At 51.9% G+C, this 24,267-nt stretch overlaps 1 protein-coding gene across 1 annotated transcript; it reads right to left on the reverse strand.

Moving 5' to 3' along the window:
• Window positions 1-1,926: 1,926 nt before the first annotated feature.
• Window positions 1,927-22,651, reverse strand: CTSH (cathepsin H). The gene is given in 12 exon segments (NM_001034385.2): window positions 1,927-2,351; window positions 3,065-3,190; window positions 4,791-4,897; window positions 8,600-8,668; window positions 10,097-10,178; window positions 12,055-12,110; window positions 12,896-12,982; window positions 15,354-15,458; window positions 16,094-16,164; window positions 17,431-17,536; window positions 18,178-18,209; window positions 22,518-22,651. Coding segments are annotated over 12 exon segments (1,008 nt in total). The 5' UTR covers window positions 22,609-22,651; the 3' UTR covers window positions 1,927-2,275.
• Between the last annotated feature and the right edge of the window lie 1,616 nt (window positions 22,652-24,267).

Below are 24,267 nucleotides of genomic sequence, written 5' to 3' on the forward strand. Positions count from 1 at the left end.
TATTGACAGTTTGGGAGGTCACTCTCACTGAAACTAAAATCAGTCTTCAGCAGGCTGCATTCATTCTGGCGGCTCTAGGGAAGAATCCATTTCTAAACCCTCTTGGTTTTTAACTTAAAGTATAACTGACCTGTATTAGACTAACACTGTGTTAGTTCCAGATGTACAGCAGGCTGCTGTAATATTTTTATATGTTACAAAGTGATCACCCAGAAGAGCCTTTCTGATGCTTCCCACAAAATCCCACGTTCACTGCTTCTGACTGACCCATCTTGAGCCCTGTGCTGATCCCTGGATCAGTCACCATGGCTGGGAGGGTGAAGCGTGTCATCCACAGGCCTAGGTCACATGGTCCTGGGGAGGGGGCGTGGGTGAACATAAGTATCCTTCCAGTAAAACCTCAGGGACTCATAGGGGTACAGGAGGGCGTACAGGAGCCTGTCACTCTCTAGGTTTTCCAGATTCACTGGTGTGGTGTTTCCCTCCTCTTACTTCCCAGACTCCACTCCCTGCCACATACGGCCTCCACACAGAGCTGCCCCGCCATGCTCTCTGCCTCTCCTGAGCTCTTGACATCTTCTGCCCTTTACGTGGAATGCCTTCACTGTTCCTCATTAAATAAGCCCATTCAGCTCAGTGCAGAACTCTCATCTCTGAAGGGCCTGGTTTCTTGGGTGCAGAGCCAGTACCTAGCTACATGGGTCGCCTCCCTTGGAAGTACCACACAACACACAACCCTAGACAGGCTTTTCTTAAGAAGAAACAATTCAGGGACTTCCTTGGTGGTCCAGTGGTTAGAACTCTGCACTTCCACTGCAGGGGGCACTGGTTTAATCCCTGGTTGGGGAACTAAGATCCCACATTCCACTTGGTGCAGCCAAAAAAAAAAAAAATTCACCCTGTGAAAGTATAAAACTCAGTGCATTTAAGTATATTCATTGGGTTGTGCAAGCCACCACCGTCGATAACTGCAGAATATTTTCAAGGCCCCCAAAAGCAAGCCCAGACCCATAAGCAGTGTCTCCATCCTCCTCCTCAGCTGTTGGCAATCACCAGTCTGCCTTCTGATTCTGTGGGTTTACCAGCTTTGGACATCGTAGGTGGATGGAATTACACAACCTGTGTTCTCTCACTGACACACTGTAGTGTTTCTGGAGTTTATCCGTGTGATAGCCTATATCAGAACTTCCTTCCCTTTTATGTCTGAACAACATTCCGTCATATGCATAGACCACATTTTCTTCATTTCTGTCATATGATGAACGTGGTTATTTCCACATTTGGGTAATTATGAATACAGCTGCTGTAAATGACATGAAAGCTTTTTTTTTTTTTTCCGCTCTCCAGGCAGCATGGGGGATCTTTGTTCCCCCACCAGGGCTTGAACTCACGACTCTGCATTGGGAGTGCAGTCTTAATCACTGAACTGCCAGGGAAGTCTGGAAAGCTTTTCTTGTTAGGAAAGTGTGTCCTATAGGACAAACAGCACCAACTCATGCTGCAGACCCTGCTCCCCAGGGGCCAGAGGCTCCACAGACACACGTTGGGATGGTGGATGTGGCAGGAGGATCAGGGGAAGGAAGGGGCTGGTAAGGGAGACATAGGGGCCATCCCAAGGGGTGGGGCAGGTGAGCCGGGAGCAGGAAGCTGAGCATGGGAAAGCCACAAGGAGAGTAAGGCTTCCTAACCGATGTGGGTTGAGGTCACTCTCTGCCAGAGCCTGGTGTATTTCCTCCTCCCTCCCCACATGCTCAAAACATCAAGCAAACCTGCTCTTTCATCCAGGGCCCCCCACCTGGGAGATAGCTGCACCAGCACGCTTGCATGCCATCCTTCCAGCCAGAGAGCCAGCCACCCCCGGGTGCCTGTGTCTTAGGAGACGGCCTGGAGACAGACCCAGACCCCAGCCCACAGCACAGACCTGGCTCAGGAGGTGCCCACTGCAGGTTTATTAAAGAGCACAGAAGAGACAGTGGAGCTTCTCCCCAATGTGAAATGCAGCCCTTCTGGGAAGAAAGAATATTCCTTGTCCACAAGGGGTTGATCAATGAGAAACCACATGTAAGGCACGTGGCTGGTGGTGACCTCTGCAGCAGAAGACGTGGGCAGGCTTGTTGCTCCGTGGGATTCACCTCCCAGTTTTCTCTGGGTTTCCAGGCAGAGTGCAGGGCCACGGGTTAGGGGTGGTCTCCCAACACGTCCTCCAGGGCAGGATCTTCGGCCCCCGACTGCCTGGTCCTCGCTTTCTCCACTGACCCGTCATTGCCGCCGGGGCTCACACCAGGGGGATAGGGAAGGAGGCACAGGCCGCAAGGCCGCACATGTTCTTCCCGCGCTCAATGAGGAAGTACCTGGGCAGAGGGAGGGGCTGAGGCCTGGCCAAGATCTGACTCCAGGGGCTAGGCCCTCCCATTTATTCACAAAAGAGTAGCGCTGGGTTTTCTGGTCTCCAGGAAACCTGACTTGGCCACCACATGAACTCTGTCCCATTATTCTATCCCTGCTTTACTTCTCTCCAGAATCTCCTGAGGGCCCCCTTTCAGCCTCACCTAGTTGGCCTCATGTTGGGGACCCCTCCTCAGATGAGGACATCAAGTCTGAGACTTAGAGAGACACAAAGTCACATTGAGATATGTCCCCAGGCCACCTGACTGAAGCCCCTTCTAGAAGGAGGGGCTGTCCACCATCGGTAAACTTGTTCCTTTCGTTTCTCTCCCTCAGGGCCTCCCAGACATGGCTGAGTCCCAGCTGGGCCCTGTGTTGTGGACTGTCTCCTAGCGGTGGTCACAGAACCCACTGAACCAAACGGCCTCCTGTGCCTGGATAGACAGTCATTATAATCTGGGGTCTGGGATGGGAGAGGGTCTGCTGGAGGGTTCTTGAGGGTGTGAAGGTTATATCCTCAAATTCCCCTCTTTTTGGCCTGGGCTAAGGCTGTTGAGCAGCCCCTTCTCGGAAGCCACACTGAGGCGGAAGAGACACACACACTCCCTCCCACCGAGGGCCCCCCAGACCTAGGCACTCACGCCTCCCTCTCAGTACATGGGACCTAGAAGCTGCTTACCCCTTCATTCCCCAGTTAGGGCCCCAAGAATTCTTCACGATCCAGTAAGGTATCCCTTTCTCTTCTCCGTACCCAACAGCCAGCACTGCGTGGTTTACTTTATCTGGAGTCTTATGACAGGAAGTACTGGAAAAGGAAAATAAAGGCTTGAAAATACGGAAAGGGTGGGATTTCTCTGGTAGTCCAGTGGTTGAGATGCTGTGCTTCCAGTGCAAGGGGTGTGGGTTTGATCCCTGATCGGGAACCTAAGATCCCACATGCCACGTGGCCAAAAAAAGGATGAAAGGATAAAATATGATTCAGTCACACCCAGCAAGTGATTTACAGCATTGTTTTCCAGAGTGGGGACTGGGAGGCACTGAAGGTGGTGAATTAACGTTGGTTTAGTCACAGGGCAAGAGAAGTGTTCAAGCAGACGAGCTACAGTGGCCATGCAATCATTCAACCAGTGTGTAACTGAGCTGTTGATACGTGTCAGGCCTGGGGAAGGCAAGGTGTGGGACACCATCAGCATGCCCAACTGTGCTCCTGGATCTAGGAAGCTCCCTTTGGCAGGGAGCAGGCAGGCAAAGAGGCTGGTTCTATACAGTGACAACTAGGGGGCTGACAAGAGCCCAAGGGAAGCGGACCCGACCAAGTGGGAACAGAATGGGCAGGGTGTGGGGACAAGGAAGGCTTCCCTGGGAAGGTGGGTGCTCAGTGGAGTAGAAAATGACACCCTGCTCTGGTATTCTTCCCTGGGAAATTCCATGGGCAGAGGAGCAGGGTGGAACAGGGAGGACGTGGGTGTCTTTGATGGGATTTGAACTTGGAGAAAGAAGGACAGATGATAGAGGCTCCCCGAGCCAAGCTAAGACATGGGACAGTGGGTGTGTGTGTGCAGAAGTGGTGCGGTGAGAAGGGTGTTCAGAAGCTGACTGGCTGTGGGTGGAGGATGGACCATTAGCGGGGGCACAAGAACAAAGCAGTAAGGAGGCGATGGTGAGGAGAGATGCAGTGGGAGAGAGGACAACATGTTTCTGAGCAGCGATCATGGGGCAGCATCTGATAAGGGGGAGGAGACAGGCAGGATCTGAGGTCCCTGTGGGCCGTCCAGCTTCATGTGGTAGGGAGGCCCTTGCCTCTCGGTCTAATGCTCAAGAGGCCCGCTGGCGGAAGGGGGCTTGGAGACTCAGCAAACAGTTGGCCGTGGAGTTCAAGGCATATGTGAGAAGAGGGCAGAGGAGCAAGTCCTGGAACACGCTCGCATTTAGGACTGGCCAGACTGCAATCGAGGCCATTGAGGAGATGGCGGGCAGCGACCGGAAGTGGCTGCACTGACTTTCATTGTAAAACAGGCAAGAGGAATGGATGAGAGGAAGCCCACCCTAGAGAACTCCTCGATGACCCTTCAGCACAGGATTCTGCATCTGGGAGCAGCTGGTTTCCCTTCCCTGTTTCATATCTTCACAGCTTTGACCATGGGTGTTTATCACCAGAGGCGGCTCTTTGGCTGAGCAAGGGGGAGCTCTGGGCTCAAACAGGGGCCCCGGACCCACTGTGTGACTCCTCTCCTCCTCCTCAACTCGGGGACTGGGGATCCTGACCCTCAGGGCTGCAGGGCGATGTGATAGGTCAGCAAACGTGGCATGGGTGGAGAAACGGTCAGACCCGGACTGAGTCCCGGGCCCGGCCATGGGGAACCCACATGCCCCTTCTCCCCTGAGGATGCTGGGGTCCTGCTCACCTGGAGTAGATGCCCTTTCTGTACATCATAAAGTCAGCAGTCACCTCGAAGGCGAAGCTCACGGGGTTGTGTAGGGCCACGGCCTCTACCATCGCCTCCTCATCGTTCTGTGGACAGAGGGGCAGACAGGTGGACACACTGGCCCCTGCCACTTCCCCACCCCACGGGAGAAATGTGGTCCTTTGCTCCAAAGTAGGTAACAGGCACAGAGGAGGGAAGAGAAGGGTGTTTTAGACCAAAAAGCTGCCACCAAAGGGGAACTGCCCTTCCTTATAAGCAGAGCCTGCCCTGGACACTGGGAGCTGGTGTGGGTCCCCTGCCAGGTGGTGCAGTGGTAGAAAACCTGCCTGCCAATGCAGGAGATGAAAGAAACATGGGTTTGATCTGAGTTGGGAAGATTCCCTGTGGAGGAATTGGCAACCCACACCAGTACTCTTGTCTGGAAAATCCCATGGACAGAGGAGCCTGGTGGGCTATAGTCCATATGGTTGCAGAGTCAGACACGACAATGATTAAGCACAGCACAGCCCTCTTGTGAGTGAATGGCCAGGATCCTTTGTGTTTTCTATTTGCTTACGGCCCCTCCCCTGAAACCCTGCCTCCCTTTATGACCTCCCTGGACCTTGCTGGGCCTCCCTGCTTCGCTCCAAGAGAATCCTGCACCCTTTGGGTTTGAGCACAGGGTGCAGTGGGGACTCATTCACTCTCTCACTCACAACCACATGGCACAGCCCTCCCGTGAGCTCCCAGGGGTGCAGAGGTGAGTGGGACTCCCCTGTTCCCATCCCCAGGACCCCTGCACCCACAAATCTAGTCTAAGGAGCTTTCATTGCTGTTTTTGGTAGAACACCAGGGTTAGAAGTCCGTGAGCAGACAAGGCTCAGATGGCGGTAGAAACAAGAAGACCCGGCAAAGGACTGTGTGCCTAAGAAAGACTCAGCCCCGCCAGCTTGGGGTCGGGGTGGGGCAGTGGGAGGAAGTCCGGGGCTTCCTAGGGGCAGACAGCAGCAGTTGGAACCAGCTGTGCTTGTGCTCAGTCTCAGTCGCATCGGACTCTTTGCGACCCCATGGACTGTAACCCATGCTGGTGTGGGTAACCATTTCCTCCTCCAGGGGATCTTCCTGACCCAGGGATCGAAACAGAGTCTCCTGCACTGGCAGGCGAATTCTTTACCACTGCACCACCTGGGAAGCCCCTAGAATTACCTGGGGGGCTTTAAAAAAAATCCCAATGCCCAAGCTGCACCCCAGACAATAATGTTAGCATCTCTGGGGTGGGTCCAAGGCAGGATTTCTTAAAGCATCTGTGCTGGGAACCACTGGGTTACCATGAGCTGAGGAGGCCATTCCCCTGGCTAGAGACCTTGGGGAGTTGAAATAAGGAAGAGCTGAGGCCAGGGCTCTGCTGAAGGAGGGGCAGGCTGAAGAGGTCAGGGCACCAGCCTTCCTCAGTCCTCTCTCCCTGGAGAAGGGGCAGAGACCTGGCTGCAAAGGGCAAATGACTGCCTGGAAAGCAAGCTGCTTCCTTCCTTGTGCTCAGCAAAGGCCTTGTCAGGGCTGGTGAGACCACATGCCCCTCCTCCCCTGAGGATGCTGGGGTCCTGCTCACCTGGAGTAGCCTGCCCACCAAGAGGTGGTGGGTGTCATGGGGCTGGCCATTCTCATGGCCAAGGAGGGCTGGATGCCCATGCTGGCCTGCTCCTCAGGGCCTGCATGTGTCACAGACAAGTTTCTCTTGGGCACCAGGCAAAAGGGATTGGATTGACCCCCAATCCACCTCTTAATGGGCTTCAAATGGGCCAGAGTGGGTCAGCCCCTGGTGAGTGTGTCTAAGAGAAACCAGCTGTTTTCTCAAGATAAATGTATCATAGTCAGAAACATCCCAATTAAAGGTTCTGGAATGCCATGATCTCTGTTTCAGTCCAGCTTACACTTCTAGTTCTGCAGCCCTGGTCAAGTTACTTAACCACTCTGAACCTTTCTTCATCTATAAAATGAAGGCAATAATGACCCTTATCTCCTAAGGTTGTCTTGAGTCTAAAGGAGATAACACAAGTTAAGTGGTTAGTACACTCCTTATGGCAGAAAGCAAAGAGGAACTAAAGAGCATCTTGATGAAAGTGAAAGAGGAGACTGAAAAAGCTGGCTTAAAACTCAACATTCAAAAAATGAAGATCATGGCATCTGATCCCATCACTTCATGGCAAATAGATGGGGAAACAACGGAAACAGTGACAGGCTTTATTTTCTTGGACTCCAAAGTCACTGCAGATGGTGACTACAACCATGAAATTAAAAGACACTTGCTCCTTGGAAAAAAGCTATGACCAATTTGGACAGCATATTGAAAACCAGAGACATAATTTGTCAACAAAGGTCCATCTAGTCAAAGCTATGGTTTTTCCAGTAGTCATGTAGGCATGTGAGAGTTGGACTATAAAGAAAGCTGATTGCTGAAGAATTGATGCTTTTGAACTGTGGTGTTGGAGAAGACTCTTGAGAGTCCCTTGGACTGCAAGAAGATCAAACCAGTCAATCCTAAAGGAAATCAACTCTGAATATCCATTGGAAGGACTGATGCTGAGGCTGAAACTCCAATACTTTGGCCACCTGATGTGAAGAATTGACTCATTGGCAAAGACCCTGATGCTTGGAAAGATTGAGGGCAGGAGGAGAAGGGAACAACAGAGGATGAGATGGCTGGATGGCATCACTGGTTCGAAGGAAATGAGTTTAAGCAAGCTCCAGGAGTTGGTGATGGACAGGGAATCCTGGCACGCTGTAGTCCATGGGGTCGCAGAGTTGGACACGACTGAGTGACTGAACTGAAGTGAACACTCCATAAGCTCTTGCCACTAGTGCCGAGTGCATGCACGTACTTCGATTAGATGGAAGCTACTGTGGGACTCCCTAGTGGCCCAGTGGTTAATCCACCTGCCAATGCAGGGGACATGGGTTCAATCCCTGGTTCAGGAAGATACCACATGTGATGGAGCAATTAAGCCCAATGCACCACAACTACTGAGTTTGTGTTCTGCAACTGCTGAAGCTCGTGCACCTAGAGCCTGTGCTGCATAACAAGAGAAGCCACTGCAATGAGAAGCCCGTGCACCACAACAAAGAGTAGCCCCCGGTCGCTGAAACTGGAGAAAGCCCGCGCACAGCAATGAAGACGCAGCGCAGCCAAACAAGTGAATTTGAAAAAAAAGTGAACCAAACTCATAGCCACAGATCCATGTATATCATTTCACTGTTAAGTACAAGTAATCTTTGAGTGACTGTAATTTAAAGTGTTTAATATTGGGACTTCCTTGGTCATCCAGTAGTTAAGAATCTGCCTAATAACACAGGGGATACAAGTCCAATCCATGGTCCCACGTGCCATGGAGCAACGAAAACTAAGCCCGAGCACCACAACTGCTGAGCCCACATGCTGCAACTACTGAAGCCCATGCTCTGCAATAAGAGAAGCCACTGCAATGAGAATCCCACACACTGCAACTGGAGAAAGCCAGTGCAGCAATGAAGACCCAGTGCAGCCAAAAATTAAAGATAAGAAAGAATGAAGACTTGTGCAGACTTGGGCCAGGACCAGAGCATCTGACTGCCGACTCCTGCTCTATCCCTTCCGTCCTACACCCTGCTGCCATCACGGTGACTAACATTCACTGATAGTCAAAAACTTTTCAATCAAAGGGATGTGCTGCCCAGAAAGGCTGCCGTGCTATGCCCCTTGGCCATCCGACGGCAGTGGAGGCTGCCTCCTGATCAGAATGTGTTCCCCATCGCAAGGAAGGGTTGGTACTCACCAGTGTGATGTTGGCTACGTCCTTGACAAAAGCAATGGCCTTACTGGGCTGGTACTTGCAGTCACCATCCTGTTCAGGGGGCAAAGGTCATGGGATACAGGTTGGGGATGCTTACCCTGCCCTCGCCACCCTGTGCAATTTGATAACATTGACAAAGCAAAAGCTACAGGTACCAGGACTTGGGTGAGGGGGATCACTTAGGAGAGAATCAGAGGCATCCTTGTCCCTGAGGACGTTACAGTCCAGTGGGAGGAGACCATGCTGGCTTTGGCAGAGGTGGGCTCGAGTAGCCCCTGGTGGGAGCACGAGGAAGGGGCCTGACCCAGTCCAAGGAGGCTTGCCGAGAAAAGGAACCCAGTAAGAGCCTGCACGGCAGGGGAGGGAGGCCCAGTCTCAGTCCAGGGAAGATGACCAACAAGAGGCAGGACACATGCAGGGAAGAGCAAGCCCCTCTGAGACGGAGAGACAGGCAAGATGACAATGCAGGACCTGAAGTTTAGGAAGCAGCAAGCGGCTGGGCAGGAGCGGAAGGTTTCCAAGGACAGAGTGAAGTCAAAGACAAGACTGGGCAGACAGATTCGGGCAGAGGGACTTGGAAGGCAGGCCGGAGAGTCTGGAGTTTATCTTGCAGGCCCTGGGAAGCCTTTGAAGAGTTCTGAACTGAGTGTACCCAGAGCTTGGTCTGAGAGGCCTCTCTGGCAGCCCCTGGGGGAGAGTGGCCCCAGGACAGACCACCCTCAGGGATCCAGGATGAAGGGGGACCAAGGGCTGAATGGGGGAAGGGACATAGGACAGACCAAGGAGCAGAAGGAAGAAGGTCTCTGGCGGGGGAGGGTCTGGGCAGGGGGACTGCCCTGAGAAAGGGACACAGGTAGCCAAGAGGTTTTCGGGAAAGGTGGTGCCTCCCATTTCTAGGAGGGGCAACACTGGAAGAGAGTCCTGGGTTTGGGGGAAAGTCAAGGTGCCCAGCCATGCACAGGCGGGGCTGAGGTGAGAGGGGAGGCCCTGGGCCCAGGAGCACTGTCTGCATGGACACGGAGTGTAGAAGCCCATAGATGGCATTCTTGTGCACCCTCGGCAGGAGGTGCGGGCCAGGCCACGAGCAGAGATGGTGCTGCCATGGACAGGGCGAAGAGGCCCCAGGACAGCTGAGCACCAGGGCTCAGACAAACAGAGGAGGCGAAGGAGTGAACATGAAGAGACAACACAGAATTCAGGAGGGAGTAGGAGTCCTCAAGAGGGTGCAGGGGAAGGGTGTGTCCTGAGGCTGGGAGAAGAAGAGAAATGGGGGCCCTGCAGACTAAGAAGATGGAGCCCAGGTTAGGAGAACAAAGATGGGGGAAGCCCAGGAGGCCCTGCAGACCAAGAAGATGGAGCCCAGGCGGGGAGAACAGAGATGTGGCACCCTGCAGACCAGGAAGACAGAGCCCAGGCTGGGAGAATAGAGATGGAGCGCCCTGCAGACCAAGAAGACGGAGCCCAGGCTGCCCGAGTTACCTGGCCCCTGTAGGGGTAGGTGTCTTCACCCATGATGCCCTTGTTGTACCGGATGTACTCGAAGGCCTGGCTGGGGAGACCCCTGCAAGAAGCACACACAGCTGTGCCCACCTGGGACTGGCCCCAATAGAGGCAGGGCCTGCCGAGGCTGGGGCGTGCCAGACGTCTGCCCTGGCGGGGCTGGGGGGCCGTGACTTCAGCCCTGAGTCCCAGGATGAGCCTGAGCGTGGTTCCCTGCAGGAGACTCCTGTGCTGGCTGCTGCTGAAGCAGGACTTGCCTGGGAGAGGGCTGGGCCGCTGGGAGGGGGCGGGAGGCAAGGCTGGGAGCCTGCTCTGGGGGGACACGAGAGGCCTGGCTTTATACCTGTGTGCTCAGGAAAGGTCTTAGAGCACTGCATGTGAGGAGGAGATGAGGGCTGGAGACACTGGGAACTGTGAGTCAATCCCTAACAACCCGTTTGAAGAACAGGCCAGGAGGTAGGTAGACAGACTGGGAGTTTGGGGTTAGCAGATGCAAACTGGTCTATCTAGAATGGATAAACAACAAGGTCCTACTGTATATTCAATATCCTGTGATAAAACCATAATGGAAAAGAATATGGAAAAGAATGTATGTATGTGTATATAACTGTTGCTGTTCAGTCGCTAAGTCATATTTGACTCTCTGTGACCCCATGGACGGCAGCACGCTAGGCTTCCCTGTCCTTCACTGTTTCTCGGAGTTTGTTCAAAGTCACGTCCATCGAGTCGATGCTATCTAACCATCTCATCCTCTGCTGCCCTCTTCTCCTCCTGCCTTCCGTTTTTTCCAGCATCAGTGTTTTTTCCAATGAATCAGCTCTTCGCATCAGGTGGCCAGAGTATTGGAGTTTCAGCTTTAGCATCAGTCCTTCCAATGAGTATTTCGGGTTGATTTCCTTTAGGATTGACTGCTTTGATCTCCTTCCTGTCCAAGGGACTCTCAAGAGGCTTCCCCAGCACCACAGTTCAAAGGCATCAATTCTTGGTGCTAAGCCTTCTTTATGGTCCAACTCTCACATTGGTACATGACTACTGGAAAAACCATAGCTTTGGCTATACGGACCTTTGTCAGCAAAGTGATGTCTCTGCTTTTTAATATGTGTATTACTATGCGGTTGCAAAGAGTCAGACACGACTTACCGACTGAACAACAATGATGTGTATAATTGAGTCACTTTGCTGTATGGCAGTAATTAACACAACACTGTAGTTAAACTAGACCTCAATAAATAAAGGGGCCAAGAGAGCAGGCCTGGCAAAATACAGTGTTTCTGCCTGAACATGGCACCTCATCTATAGAAAAGCTCCTTCACACAGCCTGCAGAGCTGGGGCAGCCAGAGCTTTAGAGTAGGGGACCCCGGTCTCCCGGCCACAGACCGGTACCTCCTGTCATCATCAACATTAGATTAGAATAAAAGCACAATAAATGTACTGTACTTGAATCATCCTGAAACCATCCCCACTCCATCTCCCTCCCCATACCCCAAGTCCATGGGAAAATCGTCTTCCATGAAACCAGCCCCTGGTGCCAAAAAGGTTGGGGACTGCTGCCCTAGAGAATTCGCAGACAGCCGACCAGACACCGGTGTGTGGATCTTGCTTCTGCAGGACAACGTGCTTCTCATTCTGTGAATTCTTTTGGCCACTCACACAGAGGCCCGGGTGGTGGATGAGGCCAAATGTGCTGAGGGGTGACAGCCAGGTGACAACAGGGAAAGAGGACAGATTCTGGGAGCAGACAGGCCCGGGCCTGGCTTATAGCTCTGCCCACTCCAGCTGATGGACCTCGGGTATGTGGGGTGACCATCCTCCTCTTTAAGTGGGGCCAATTTTGCTTCCACCCAGGACAGAGTCTCGGCCCATCCTAGACCCAACAGAAGTAACCCCGGGAAATGAGAAGGGGCTCCAGGCCTCCCCACCCTGGTCTGGGACGTACCCTTGGCAGCCGTGGTTGTTGAAGTTCTGGGCGCAGTCCACCAGCTGCTGCTCAGCCTGGAGAAGGAACACATACCCAGTGAGCTAGGTGTTCACCGGGAGAGCCCCCAGCTCAGGGCCCCCTGAGCTGACCACACCCGTGGCCCCGCCAGCTCTGGGTCAGGAGGATCAGGTTATACTCCCCCAGGGCGAGGTCCATCTCTGTGTCCAGGGGGCCAGCCCAGAGCCAGCGCCTTTTGGGGAAGAGCTCAGTGATGACCTGGCAGCCAAGCCGGCATGTGAGAGGGTGAGGAGGGGCCTGAAGGGTGCACATAGGTGGGCCCCCATGGTGGCATGTGGGAGGGAGGGGACAGGCCTTCCCTACTCCTGGGCCCTGGTGGCCCTCGCCAGTCTAGCCCTCTCTTCCCCTGCTTCCCTATGCAGGACGCCGTGGTCTGACAGTCACCCCTTGCTCTGGGGGCTCCAGAGGTGAATACACGGGTCCTAGCTCTCCCCTGCAGGAAGACGACCAGCCTGGGAGGGGGTGCAGCTCCTACAGGGCTGCCTCCCAGGCAGGCTCTGCTCCCTGAAGGCCCTGGGTTCCCAGACCGAGGAACACCCAGACCCACTCAGGAATGAGCCTCAGTCCTTCCAAACTGTCAGGGGAGGTTTGTATGCCAAATATCCATGAGACTGGGACACAAAGTCCAGCTGACATGGCCACTCTCATCTAATGCCCTGAAGAAGCCTGAAGGCCTGGCCTGCCCCACCAAGTCAGGGCTCAGAGCCAAGCTGTGACCCCTGCAGGAGACCCTGATCCCACACTCCCCACATCCCACCCCGCCCCGCAGCTGGTCACTCACCAGGAAGGGCAACTTCCCTGTTGCTATGGCGACAGCAGACTCCAGGGCCCCGGTGGTGGAGAAGGTCCAGCAACTGCCGCAGCTGCCCTGGAGGCCAGAGTGGAGAAAGGGAGTCAGAACCTGGGCCCCTCAGGCTCCCGAGAACCTCAGTGGACCAAGCCCCAACTCACATCTATCCGTGCTGATCCTCACAAGCCCCAAGTGGCCGGCATCCTTCTCCGCATGTTACAGATGAGAAGACTGAGGCTTGTAAAAGGGCAGCAGCAGCTGCCTCCCCATCCGGCCCCTCGCTGACCAACCCCCAATGTCCTGCAAGGGCCAGAGTTCCTCCCGACTCCATTCTGTGCTGTTCTACATGTCCTTCTACTTTTTTTCTTTCCTTGCTGCACCACGAGGCACAAGGGATCTTAATTCCCCAACCAGCATCGACCCACACCCTCTGCAGTGGAAGTTCAGAGTCTTAACCACTGGACTGCCTGGGAAGTCTCTCTGCTTCTGAATCTCCTGCTGGATTCTCTTCTTCCCACTGCTCCCAACAGAAGGACTCACCAGAGTCCTGTTTCCAGAATTTTCTCTCTCACTTTTCCCCCTCCAATCTCACCCACAGTCCTTTTAAACTAACAACTTCCCAGACCCCACTTCAGCTCTGACCTCTGCCCAGACCCAGACCACCTGTCTCCCAGAGGACCCCACCAGTATACACCCCAGACACCATAGACCCTGTGTGTCCTGCCCCAGCCATCCATCTCCCCGTCCTCTACCATGATTATGGCCACTGACCAGTCTCCTGACACCTCATTGGGGCCAGGTGTTGGGTGCTGGAGCCTGCCTGCCTACTTCAGATCACAGTCCTGCCCCCACCCACTATGTGAGCTGGGCAAGGGGTGTCTCCCCATCCCCCAGTTTCATCACTTGTAAAATGGGAACCACCGTGCTTGCCCCACAGAACTGTCAGAAGCGCAGATAAGATCCTGCCAGTCATGCAGTTACCCCACGGGTTCAGTAACACCAGCTGCTGTCAGCATCTTTCTCTTATCCCCATCTTTGTCTCTTTTCCGCCCTTCACTGGCTCAACCGTCCATAGACTACTTCTGAAACATCTCCTAAGATCCTTTCCTCACTGTTCTTGTCCACTCCTCCTCGCTTGTCTCCTGGAAAGAGCCTTCACCGTCCCCCCATCCCCAGTCTCTTCCTCTCAAATCCTTCCCTTGGCAGCGGGAGGGGAGGGCCTGATAAGAGTATCTCTGGTCAAGGAGGTGGGCTTGGCCACTGAGGAAAGAGACAGAGCAGGCCTTGAGCGGAGACCCACTTGCTTTGCACCTTCAGCCTCCCTTGAGGCTGCTGAGCTAATGTCAGATCCTGTCTTCACACCTGTAACCAAACTGTGGCTACAGTGAGAGCCCATACACACCCACAGGGGTGACCACCTTGTTCGGGCCCCTCTGCTCAGGGGTCTCTCTCCTGCCTGATAGCTAGCTAACGAGAGGACCCAGAACATCCTTGGCAGACCTCTGCTTCTTCCTTGCCAAGAGGGTGAGGGGGTTCAGGCTTCCACATTGAATACCTGTTGGGCTTTGAACTGTCCCGGGATTCTCAGATGGTTAAAAGCCACCTTGGGGTCTTGGGGGAGGGGACTGACTTCATCCTACCCCTCTGCTGAAGTGGAGGCTCGTTTTGGCTTCTGGGTTCTCGTTGAACCGTCTAGCTCACTAGGCAGGCTCTGGGAATTCAGTGAGCCTGGGGGCATCATGGCTGCGTCACGTGGATTTCAGGAAAAGGAGAAAATGTTTCTCATGGCGAGTTTCAGTGGAAAGCCAAGTGCTACCAGGAAGGCAACCTTCACCCTGTTTCCTGGGAGCAAGAGGTGGGAATGCTTCTGAAGATGGCCACTGCACTGTTGCTTCTGGGGACAGCAGGCCCAGACTCTCCAGGACCCAGCAGTGTGTGGGACCCTCAGCCCTCAGGGCAGGAACGTGCCACCACTTGCCTCGCCGGGCACACTGTGTCGTGCAGGAGGCGCTCTTCAGAGCATGTCTGCAATGCGGGGTTCCATGCTGTTCGTTGACCACCTGCAGCTCCCTTGAGGGAGGCAGAGGGCCAGGGAGGGGCTGGACCTGGTGCCTTGTGGAGTGGATGGAGGACAGGAAGAAAAGACGTGTAGGAATGGGGTCCCGTATCCAGTTACAGAAGGGCACAGATGTTTAGGGCCAGCGGGGAGCTTTAGACCGGGCAGTGGAGCGGGAGGGAAGGGGTACACTTCAGCCCAGACAGGAACTACATCCATAAAAACAACGACCTCCTGGCCTTTTGGAGGAAGGTAGCTAGAGAGATAATGAAAAAATAGTGGAGTTGGGGATATTACTCTTTGTGTTTTGGGATTCTCTTGAGTTTCTCTTCCTGGCATACTGTCTGAAAATGTGGCTGTTTTGGAGGAAAAACTGGGGACCATCATGCATACCTGATTTTTCACTGGTGTGACAAAATTTCCTTTTTTTCGCCAGTCCATGGAGGGTGGGTAGGGACCAGTACCTCGAAGGTAGTTACTTTTGGTGGCTGAGCAATTCTGAAATGACAAATTACAATTTTTTTCAGGGGGGAAAAAACCCATTTCTGATGGAAAAGTATGTAATTAAAATAGTCACCACAAAAGAATGAGAAAGATTATGGTTGTCAGGACCATCCTATCGCACCCTATTAGTTCCAAATGCTAAATGACAGGTCCTTTGGGGGACTCACGTTGGGGCAGTTAGGACAGGGAAGGCAGATTTAGCAAATAAACATACAGTTCACCCAGTTAAAGCTGAATTTTAGATCAATGATGAAAAAGTTGTAGTGTACATCCCATGCAATACTTTGGATATTACTTATGCTAAAATATTATTAGTTGGGACTTCTCTGGTGGTCCAGCGGTCAAGAATCTGCCTGCCAATGTAGGGGACCCGGGTTTGATCCCTCTTCCAGGAAGATCCCACATGCTCCGGAGCAACTAAGCCGAAGCGCCACAACTACTGAAGCCCACACACCTTAGAGTCTGCAACAAGAGAAGCCACTGCAAGGAGAAGGCTGTGAACCACAACCAGAGAGTAGCACCCACTCACTGCAACTTAAGAAAGTCCTCTGCAAACGAAGACCCAGCGCAGCGGAAAAAAAAAGCCAAACAGAAAAGACTCAGATTTGGTCCCAGTGAGTAATACCCACCTGAGGCTCTGACCAAAGATACTTGCGTTTTAATTCATCAAAGCTCATGTCTGAAAATTGATTCAGTCCCACTGAAAAAAGAGAAGGCAGAACAGTAAACAATCAAACAAAAAACAAAACAGAGGTGTTCAGTAGATCACTAATAAAGAAACAAAAAAATAATGAAATCTCACGTTCCCTCGTGTCCTATTTACAGGCCCTCAACTTGGCTTCTTTAAATTTTTAAATGGAATGGACACAGTTGAATTGTTTTAAAACAAATTTTTAAATTTATTTTTTTATTGAGGTATAGTTGATTTTACAGTTGACCCTTGAACAACATGGTTTGAACTGGGCAGATCCACTTATATGTGGCTTTTTTTCCAATAGTAAATACTACAGTGCAACATGATCCTGGGTTGGTGTAATCATGGGATGCAGAACCGTGGATACAGAGAAAGTGCACATATGGAGGAAATGCATATATGGAGGGCAGACAATCAGTTATACTCAGACTCTCAACTGTGTAGACAGTCGGTGCCTCTAACCCCACACTGTTCAAGGGTCAACTGTAATTTACTACACCAAGGTCAGCCTGACTGTGCTTCGGAATTCCCTGGGGAACTTTGCAACAGTACCAGTGTCTGGGCTGCACCCCAGAGATGCGGATGTAGTGGGCCTGGGGTGGGGCCTGGGCACCCATTTTTTAGATGCCCCGTTAGTAGGTCTGGTGGACGTCCAGGTACCGAACCACCACACCTGTGCCAAGTGCCTGCCACCTGTTACCTCCTTCAGTCTTCATAGCCTGGCGGGGGGAGCCTTACGATCTCCACTTGACAGTCCAGTGAAACTTCAGAGCTGTCAACGCCCCCCAGGGTTGATACAGCCAATACTGGGCAGAAATGAGGTTCAAACTGAGGTTTCCTTCCACTTCACGCTTCTGCCCATGTTACTCACTCAGTTGACAGTGCCGTCACTTCTGAGTCCTCAGCGCATGCAGCGTGTTTCTAGTGAAACGAACCCAGACTGAAGGCAGATGTCCTAAGGAGCTGCTCGTGAGTCCAGAAGCGCTGCTCCCCTCGGCAGCCCAGGGGCTCAGCGTCTGGGCTGGACCCTCAGAAAGCAGAAACACCACAACCCTTTGGAGGGACACCCTAAAGTTACAACCCCTTGAATCTCAGAGAACAATAGCAGAGCTGGAATGTGAGGTCGGCCCCAGCTTCAGAGCCTGGGTGGCTGCTCTCCCCCTGCCCCATTCCCCAGCCCAGTGGACCCTGTAATCATTCGTTTCTTTCCAGATCTGAACTGCTCTCTCCTCCCAGGGATGAGCGGCCTGGAGGCAAGGTGTCCCCACGTACTTTTAAATGTGTGGTTCCTGGCGTTGTGGGCGTTGATCTCCCTCAAGTTGCTGGCAAACGCCTGCAGCCTGTGGTAGTACTCCTCTGAGCTGTATTTCTTTTGATGCTGAAACACATTAGCAAGCAATACGTCATGGAAACAGGACGCTGCTTACCAGAGGGTAACGGTTTTGTCTTCTAAGAGGAGGAATGGAGGTTTTCTTCCTGCCATGATTCTCAGGCCAAAACTGTATTAGTGGTGGGACACTGCCCTGGGTTTATATAGGAACCCCTCTGCCTCCAGGGGCCTGTGGCCAGAATGAAGCCTATGCAGCTGCCGTAGAGTCAGTTAGGAGATCGAGAAGGCCAGGTGAATGACCTGTCACGTTTAGATCAGCCCTGGATGCCACAACTGGCACTAGGTCAAGTTCATGGCAGAAATCACCATTTTTCAAAAATATGCACACCAGTGTTTTTCGATTGATTTTGCAGCCAGCTACACAATGTGATTTGAATACAAAAAATGTAAATAAATCTGAAGGTTTCCAAGGCTGCTAGCCAACTTCACTACTGGGGACCAGACCACTGTTTGGAAGGAACTCACTTAACGAAATCTTTTTGTGGCGTTTGACTCATCCCCATGTGGGAAAGACCCAGGGGATGGGGGCTGGAAATTCCTCCTTCATCGTCTCAAATCTAGGACAGTCTGTTCTGATAACAGGAAACAGTGAAATGAGAAACTTCAGAAAGAAGAAGTTGGACACTGACCTGCACCATCCATGATTGAAAGTGAAACTTCTCTGCAAAAAGGAGAAAAAAAAAATTAGGTCTGGGTGCCTTGTGGTCATGTCTATAGCCAAGTGGGGCACAAGAGAACTGATTTGCATTTTAATAAACTGGGTTAAACTTAAAGCACCAAAAATGGTGGCATATAATGCAGAATTTGAAAAGGAACTAAATTCTTACTGCTTTTGTGCTCCAAATTAATTTTGAAAAAGTACATGCCATTAACCTATAGTATTAAAAATCTGGATAATGGTAATACTTAGTGAGGAGTCAAAGGGGGCTTGTGGGGTGCTGGTAATGTTCTGTGGCTTCATCTGGGTGCCAGTTTCACGAGTGTGTTTAGATGATGAGAATTCACTGAAATGCATACTTAATGATTTGTGTTCTCTTCTGTGTCATATTTTAAGAAGTTAATTTAAAAACCTATATGCCAGGACTTCCCTATTGATCCAGTGGTTAACACTGTAGTTCCAGTGCAGGAACTGATTGATCCCTGATTCCAATTGATCCCTGATTGGGGAACTAATCCCACATGCTGCATGGTGAGGCCAAAAATAAATACATAAAATAAAAAAAAGTTTTGAATTTAACAGAGAGCTTGTTATTCATGATAACACAAATAAATACTTCAAAAACCCTTATATACCTGGTGTCAGTAATTTTTTAAAAAGGGACAGATGGTAAATATCCTAGACTTTGCAATCTCTACAGTCTGTTACAACTACTCAACTCTACTCTCGAGTGTGAAAATGAAGGGGTATGACTGTTTCAATAAAACTTTATTTACAAAAACGGGCTGCCTAGTTGTTTGTAGACTCTTACTATATCCACCCTTGTACATTTTTAAATGTAAAATTGCATTTCAAATTTAAATAGCTGCAAAGGATGTACACCAGTTTATTGCAATTAATGACGTTTAAAAATATGACTGTTCCATCGTATTCAAAGGATGCTAGCCAAAGAATTCCATATAACATCACGATGTGATATTCACCATCAATAACATGAACAAATCCTTCTATAAGAGCTTAATAGTTCATACAGTTTCTTTTTCTCCTTGAACCCCCATCTCCATCCATATCTCACAGAATTTTATCCTAAGGGAGCATCTGTTTAATTTATTTTGGGGGGGCTACATTGCAGGGCATGTAGGACCTAGTTCCTTGACCAGGGATCAAACCCATGCCCCCTGCATTGGAAGTGTAGAGTCTTAACCACTAGACCACAATGGAAGTCCCAGGGAGTATCTGTTTATATTTCATTGCTCTAGTATCCTTTTATGCAATGACAAGCATGCAAAGTATATATTTAAATTACTGTTACTCCTGGTGACCCATATACCTCTGGATATTATAAAAGTTCATTCTGGATTAAGTCATCATCATTATTAAGACTCCAACTGATTAAAAACATGTCAAATATATTACACCTAATGAAAAGTAACTGTTAAACAAAAAGTAAACTTGCATTGGAGAGGCATCTCTTAATGAGGTAAATTAAACTTAATTAATGCCCTCCTCATGGATTTATATATTCATGAGTGATTATTACCTGTTTTTCTGAATGGGTTAGCATTAATTCTGATCTTTGTCTCAGCCCTTTCAAAGGGCTGAGAAATTCTGCTCAGATAAGCAGGATTGCTTATTGCTTCTGGGAACAGAAGGCAAGTTTTAGAGCAAAGTCACGCAATTCCTCGTACTCCTTTCTACACCCCCACATCACATGGCACTCTATCACTATACATTATTTCTAGGACCCCAGCAGCTGACACTTGGAAGTAAAGGGTGTGGAAATGGATTTACTGTCTGTACTGGTATCACTTGGTACTTTTCTGTGTTCCTCCACTGGTCTTCCCAGGTGGTACAGTGGTAAAGAATCCGTCTGCCAATGCAGGAGACACAGGCCTGATCCCTGGGTCAGAAAGATCCCTTGGAGGAGGAAATGGCAGCCCATCCAGTATTCTTGCCTAGAGAATCCCATGGACAGAGGAGCCAGGTGGGCTATCATCCATGGGGTCACAAAGAATTGGACACAACTGAGCACACACATGTGTGCCACCAATCCACACCCTGAAGCTGGAAGATCACAGTTGTGTGGAATTTAGCTCTCCCCTTGTGGGTCATAGATCTGTTCCAGAAACCAAGTGACAGCCATTTTTCCTGAGAAAGAAATGCACATTTCTCCAGGATATGCCCTGTGTGGGGTTTAGAGGACTGCAAATCTTGGTTAGCCATTATAGCTGATGGCTTCAGAAGAGAAAAATTGAAGTGAAAGTTGCTCAGTTGTGTCTGACTCTTTGCGACCCCATGCAGAGCACCCTGCCAGGCTCCTGTGTCCATGGATTTCCCAGGCAAGAATATTGGAGTAGGTTGCCATTCCCTTCTCCAGGGGATCTTCCCAACCCAGGGATCAAATCCAGGTCTCTTGTATTGGCAAGTAGACACTTTACCATCTGAGCCACCAGGGAAGCCTGATGGCTTTAGAAGACCAGGGCTTGAGGCAGATAGAGTTTAGGACAACTGACCAATGTTTGCCTGCAGAGGTTTCAAAAGCTACAAGCAGGCGTGAAAATCCAGCACTACTTCTCATTCGTTCGAGGTCAGAGGGAGAAAAAGCCAGAGGTGATCTTGGGGTGGGGCCAGAAGGATATCTGGTGAGCCCTGCACACTAATCTCAGACCCACTGCAGTCCATTGTGACTTTTGGAAGAAAGCACACATCCTTTCTTTGTGTGCTGTTTCGGGGAGCACATGGTACTATCTAGAACAGGGGTTAGCAAACTCTGACCTGCCACTTGTTTTTGTATGGCCCACAAGCTAAGAATGTTCACGTTTAAAAACGTTTTTTTTGAAAACCACATTGTGTAACACTTAAAAATCATCTGAATTCAAACTTCAGTGTGTCTAAATAAAAGTTTCTCGGAGCACAACTGGCTCATTCATTTACATACCGCCTTTGGCTACTTTCAGCACAGAATTAAGTAGCTGATACAGAGACTGTGTGGTCCACAAAAAGCCTTAAATATTTACTATCTGGCTATTCACAGGAGAAGCATGCCAAACCCTACTCTGGAAGAACGGCTTCCAGCACCAGCCCCCCTCCTCCACGCAGGCCACACGGCTCTGGCTTGCGGGCAGCTGGGTTTCTTTAGGTTGAGACTGAGCTGAGCTGGCTGTCCTCCTAGGTCTGCAAGACTGGGGGGCTTCCTTGTATCTTTGGGACAGGAGGAATGAGGCAAGATTCTAGTGGAAAAGATTCAGCCTCAGGGATCTTTGTCCTATTTCCAGGCTGCTCTTTGGAGAAGGCAATGGCATCTCACTCCAGTATTCTTGCCTGGAAAATCCCATGGACAGAGGAGCCTGGTGGGCTGCAGTCCATAGGGTCGCTGAGGGTCGGACATAACTGAGCGACTTCACTTTCACTTTTCACTTTCCCACGTTGGAGAAGGAAATGGCAACCCACTCCAGTGTTTTTGCCTGGAGAATCCCAGGGACGGGGGAGCCTGGTGGGCTGCTGTCTCTGGGGTCGCACAGAGTTGGACACGACTGAAGCGACTTAGCAGCAGCAGCAGGCTGCTCTTTGGCTACAATTCTTTGTCCTCAGGGTGAGGAGGCAGGTGGTCTTGGGAGGTCAGAGCCTGTGGGCGGTGGGTTGAGGCTGAGGGTGGTGGACAGGGGGCAAGGCAGGAGGGCCTTCGGGAGAGCCTTTAGCTTGGGAAGGTGGTTGGATCTGCAGCAACAGAACTAGGGTAAGAGCAGCCGGAAGCTGGACCACTCAGCTTCCTGAGTGGAAGCCCTGGGGCCTTACAGGGGAGCCCTGGGGCTTGACCTTACACCCTGGGTCCTTGGAACAAACAGCCTCAGTTTTCAGGGGCTAAATCTGCTATGGCTCTGCACAGTCACTCCTTGAAAGGTCAGGTCCAACCCATTCACAGGCTCTCAAGGCACCCCTGGGGACGTCCCCTGTGCCCAGTCTCTGGGAGCTGCCAGAAAAGGCTGGGAAGTCCCTGCTAGCCTCTGGCTGGGGCGTTTCCTGTCAGCGCCCCTGAGCGCCCCGGGCACCTATCCATCCGCTCCTCGGGTCCCGCAAGACGCTCACCCTCCAAACCTCCCCCTTCTCTAGCCCACACTCCCCACGCATGACACAGGCCACCCTTCCATGACTCCGGTCCCGACCCGCAGAGCCCCAGGGCCTCGGGCCTGCGACGTGCGCTGCCCGGCTCCTCCCAAGCGCAGAGTCCGGACCCGCCCAAGTTCTCCAGAGTCTCCGACCTGCCGGCTCCTCTCCGGGGGCGCCTCGTCCCCGTCCCCGGAGTCCCCGTACCTAAAGAGTTCGCGGCCAGCTCGGCGGCGCCGCAAGCCGGGGCGCCCAGGAGCCAGGCTCCCGCGCAGAGCAGCGGCAGGACGGCCCACATCGCGGCGGCTGTGACTGCTCGGCCGGCGGTCGAGGGCTGGCTTGGAGGGCTGCGGGGCAGGCGGCCAAAATGTGCTCGGGACAGTGGGAGGGGCGGGGCCGGGCGGCGGGCGGGGCGGGAGGAGGAGGAGGGAGGGGGATGGGAGGAGGGGAGGAAGCGGGGGAGGAGGAGGGGGAAGAGGTGGAGGGTGCAAAACAATCCGGGAAGCCCTTGTTCCTGAGAGATGGTGGCCTTCGACTTCCCTCGGTCTCAGTCGCCTCCTTCTTACCCTCTTCTCATCTTTCACCTCTCCTCCGGGGACATCACTCTTCTCCTCAAAGAGGAAAGGCAAGTTGGACCACTCAGTCTGCAGGGGTCCTGCCCATCTGCTTATCTGCCAGAACTGGCCGGATGGGCCAGGGTGGTGCCTGTCCTCAGCCCAGATTCCCCATATCCCGACCTCTCCTCACGCCGGGGCTCCCATCTCCCACCCTCATTATTCACCTTACCCTGATGGGCCCTTCCGACTTGGGATGAACTCAAACTAGAGCAGTTAGATCGCTGTTTTTATGACTATGTTCCATCCCTGCAAGCCCCTCCCCCAAGGAGTTTTAGTCTTTCTGTCGAGAAAGTCATATTAGCAGCTGTAGGGCCATTTTCTATTTTGCAAATCTGAAAAAAAAGAATAGGATGTGTAAGAGTCCGGGTGTGAGATAAATAGAACAGGGAACATTTCCAACTAGGGCAGTGTGCTCAGGGATTGCTTCAAGGGAGAGGAGAGGGCAGTTAGACCTGCCTGCAACAACCTGTCAAGCACCCAGTGGGGCCGGGTTGTTCACTTATATCATCACCTTGCCAAGGGGCAGGTTGTTGCCTTTCCATTTTACAGATGGGGAAACTGAGGCTCCAAGCATTGATGCTAACGTTCCCAGTAAGTGTGCTTCCCAGTACAACGATTGCTCACTCTGCTCTTCTGGAGTCCTAGGCATTTGGTGTGTCAGAGCCTGTTGGCACTGGCCCATCAGACCTGAGCCCTCTCCCTCCCTCAGACAGGAGGAAACCTCCATTTCTGCCTGACTCTGCCTGTGCAGAGCCCCCGGGGGAGCAGATTCCTGGATTTGACCTGTATGGGTACAGCTTGTGAATTTGCACTTACAGGCAACTCAAGAGCAACGGTGGTTGCTCAGTGCTGCTGGGTGGACATTAAACCTGCATGAAGATTAGCAGTGCCATAGGACACTGTCTTGGAGAAGGCAATGGCACCCCACTCCAGTACTCTTGCCTGAAAAATCCCATGGATGGAGGAGCCGGGTAGGCTGCAGTCCATGGGGTCGCTAAGAGTCGGACACGACTGATCGACTTCACTTTCACTTTTCACTTTCACGCATTGGAGAAGGAAATGGCAACCCACTCCAGTGTTCTTGCCTGGAGAATCCCAGGGACGGGGGAGCCTGGTGGGTCGCCGTCTATGGGGTCGCACAGAGTCGGACACGACTGAAGCGACTTAGCAGCAGCAGCAGCAGCAGGACACTGTCTTTTCAGATAAAGCAGATCTTTATCAATTTATAAATCAGCCCTTGTCTGGATGCCCCTTGGGTTCGCTTTGAGGCAAATGTCTGGGGAATGACCCTACATGGTTGCTGCTACTTGGAAATTTAAGCCCCTGGCCTTGGGATAAAC

The sequence above is a fragment of the Bos taurus genome, chromosome 21 (assembly GCF_002263795.3).
Source record: "Bos taurus isolate L1 Dominette 01449 registration number 42190680 breed Hereford chromosome 21, ARS-UCD2.0, whole genome shotgun sequence".
NCBI lineage: Eukaryota > Metazoa > Chordata > Mammalia > Artiodactyla > Bovidae > Bos > Bos taurus.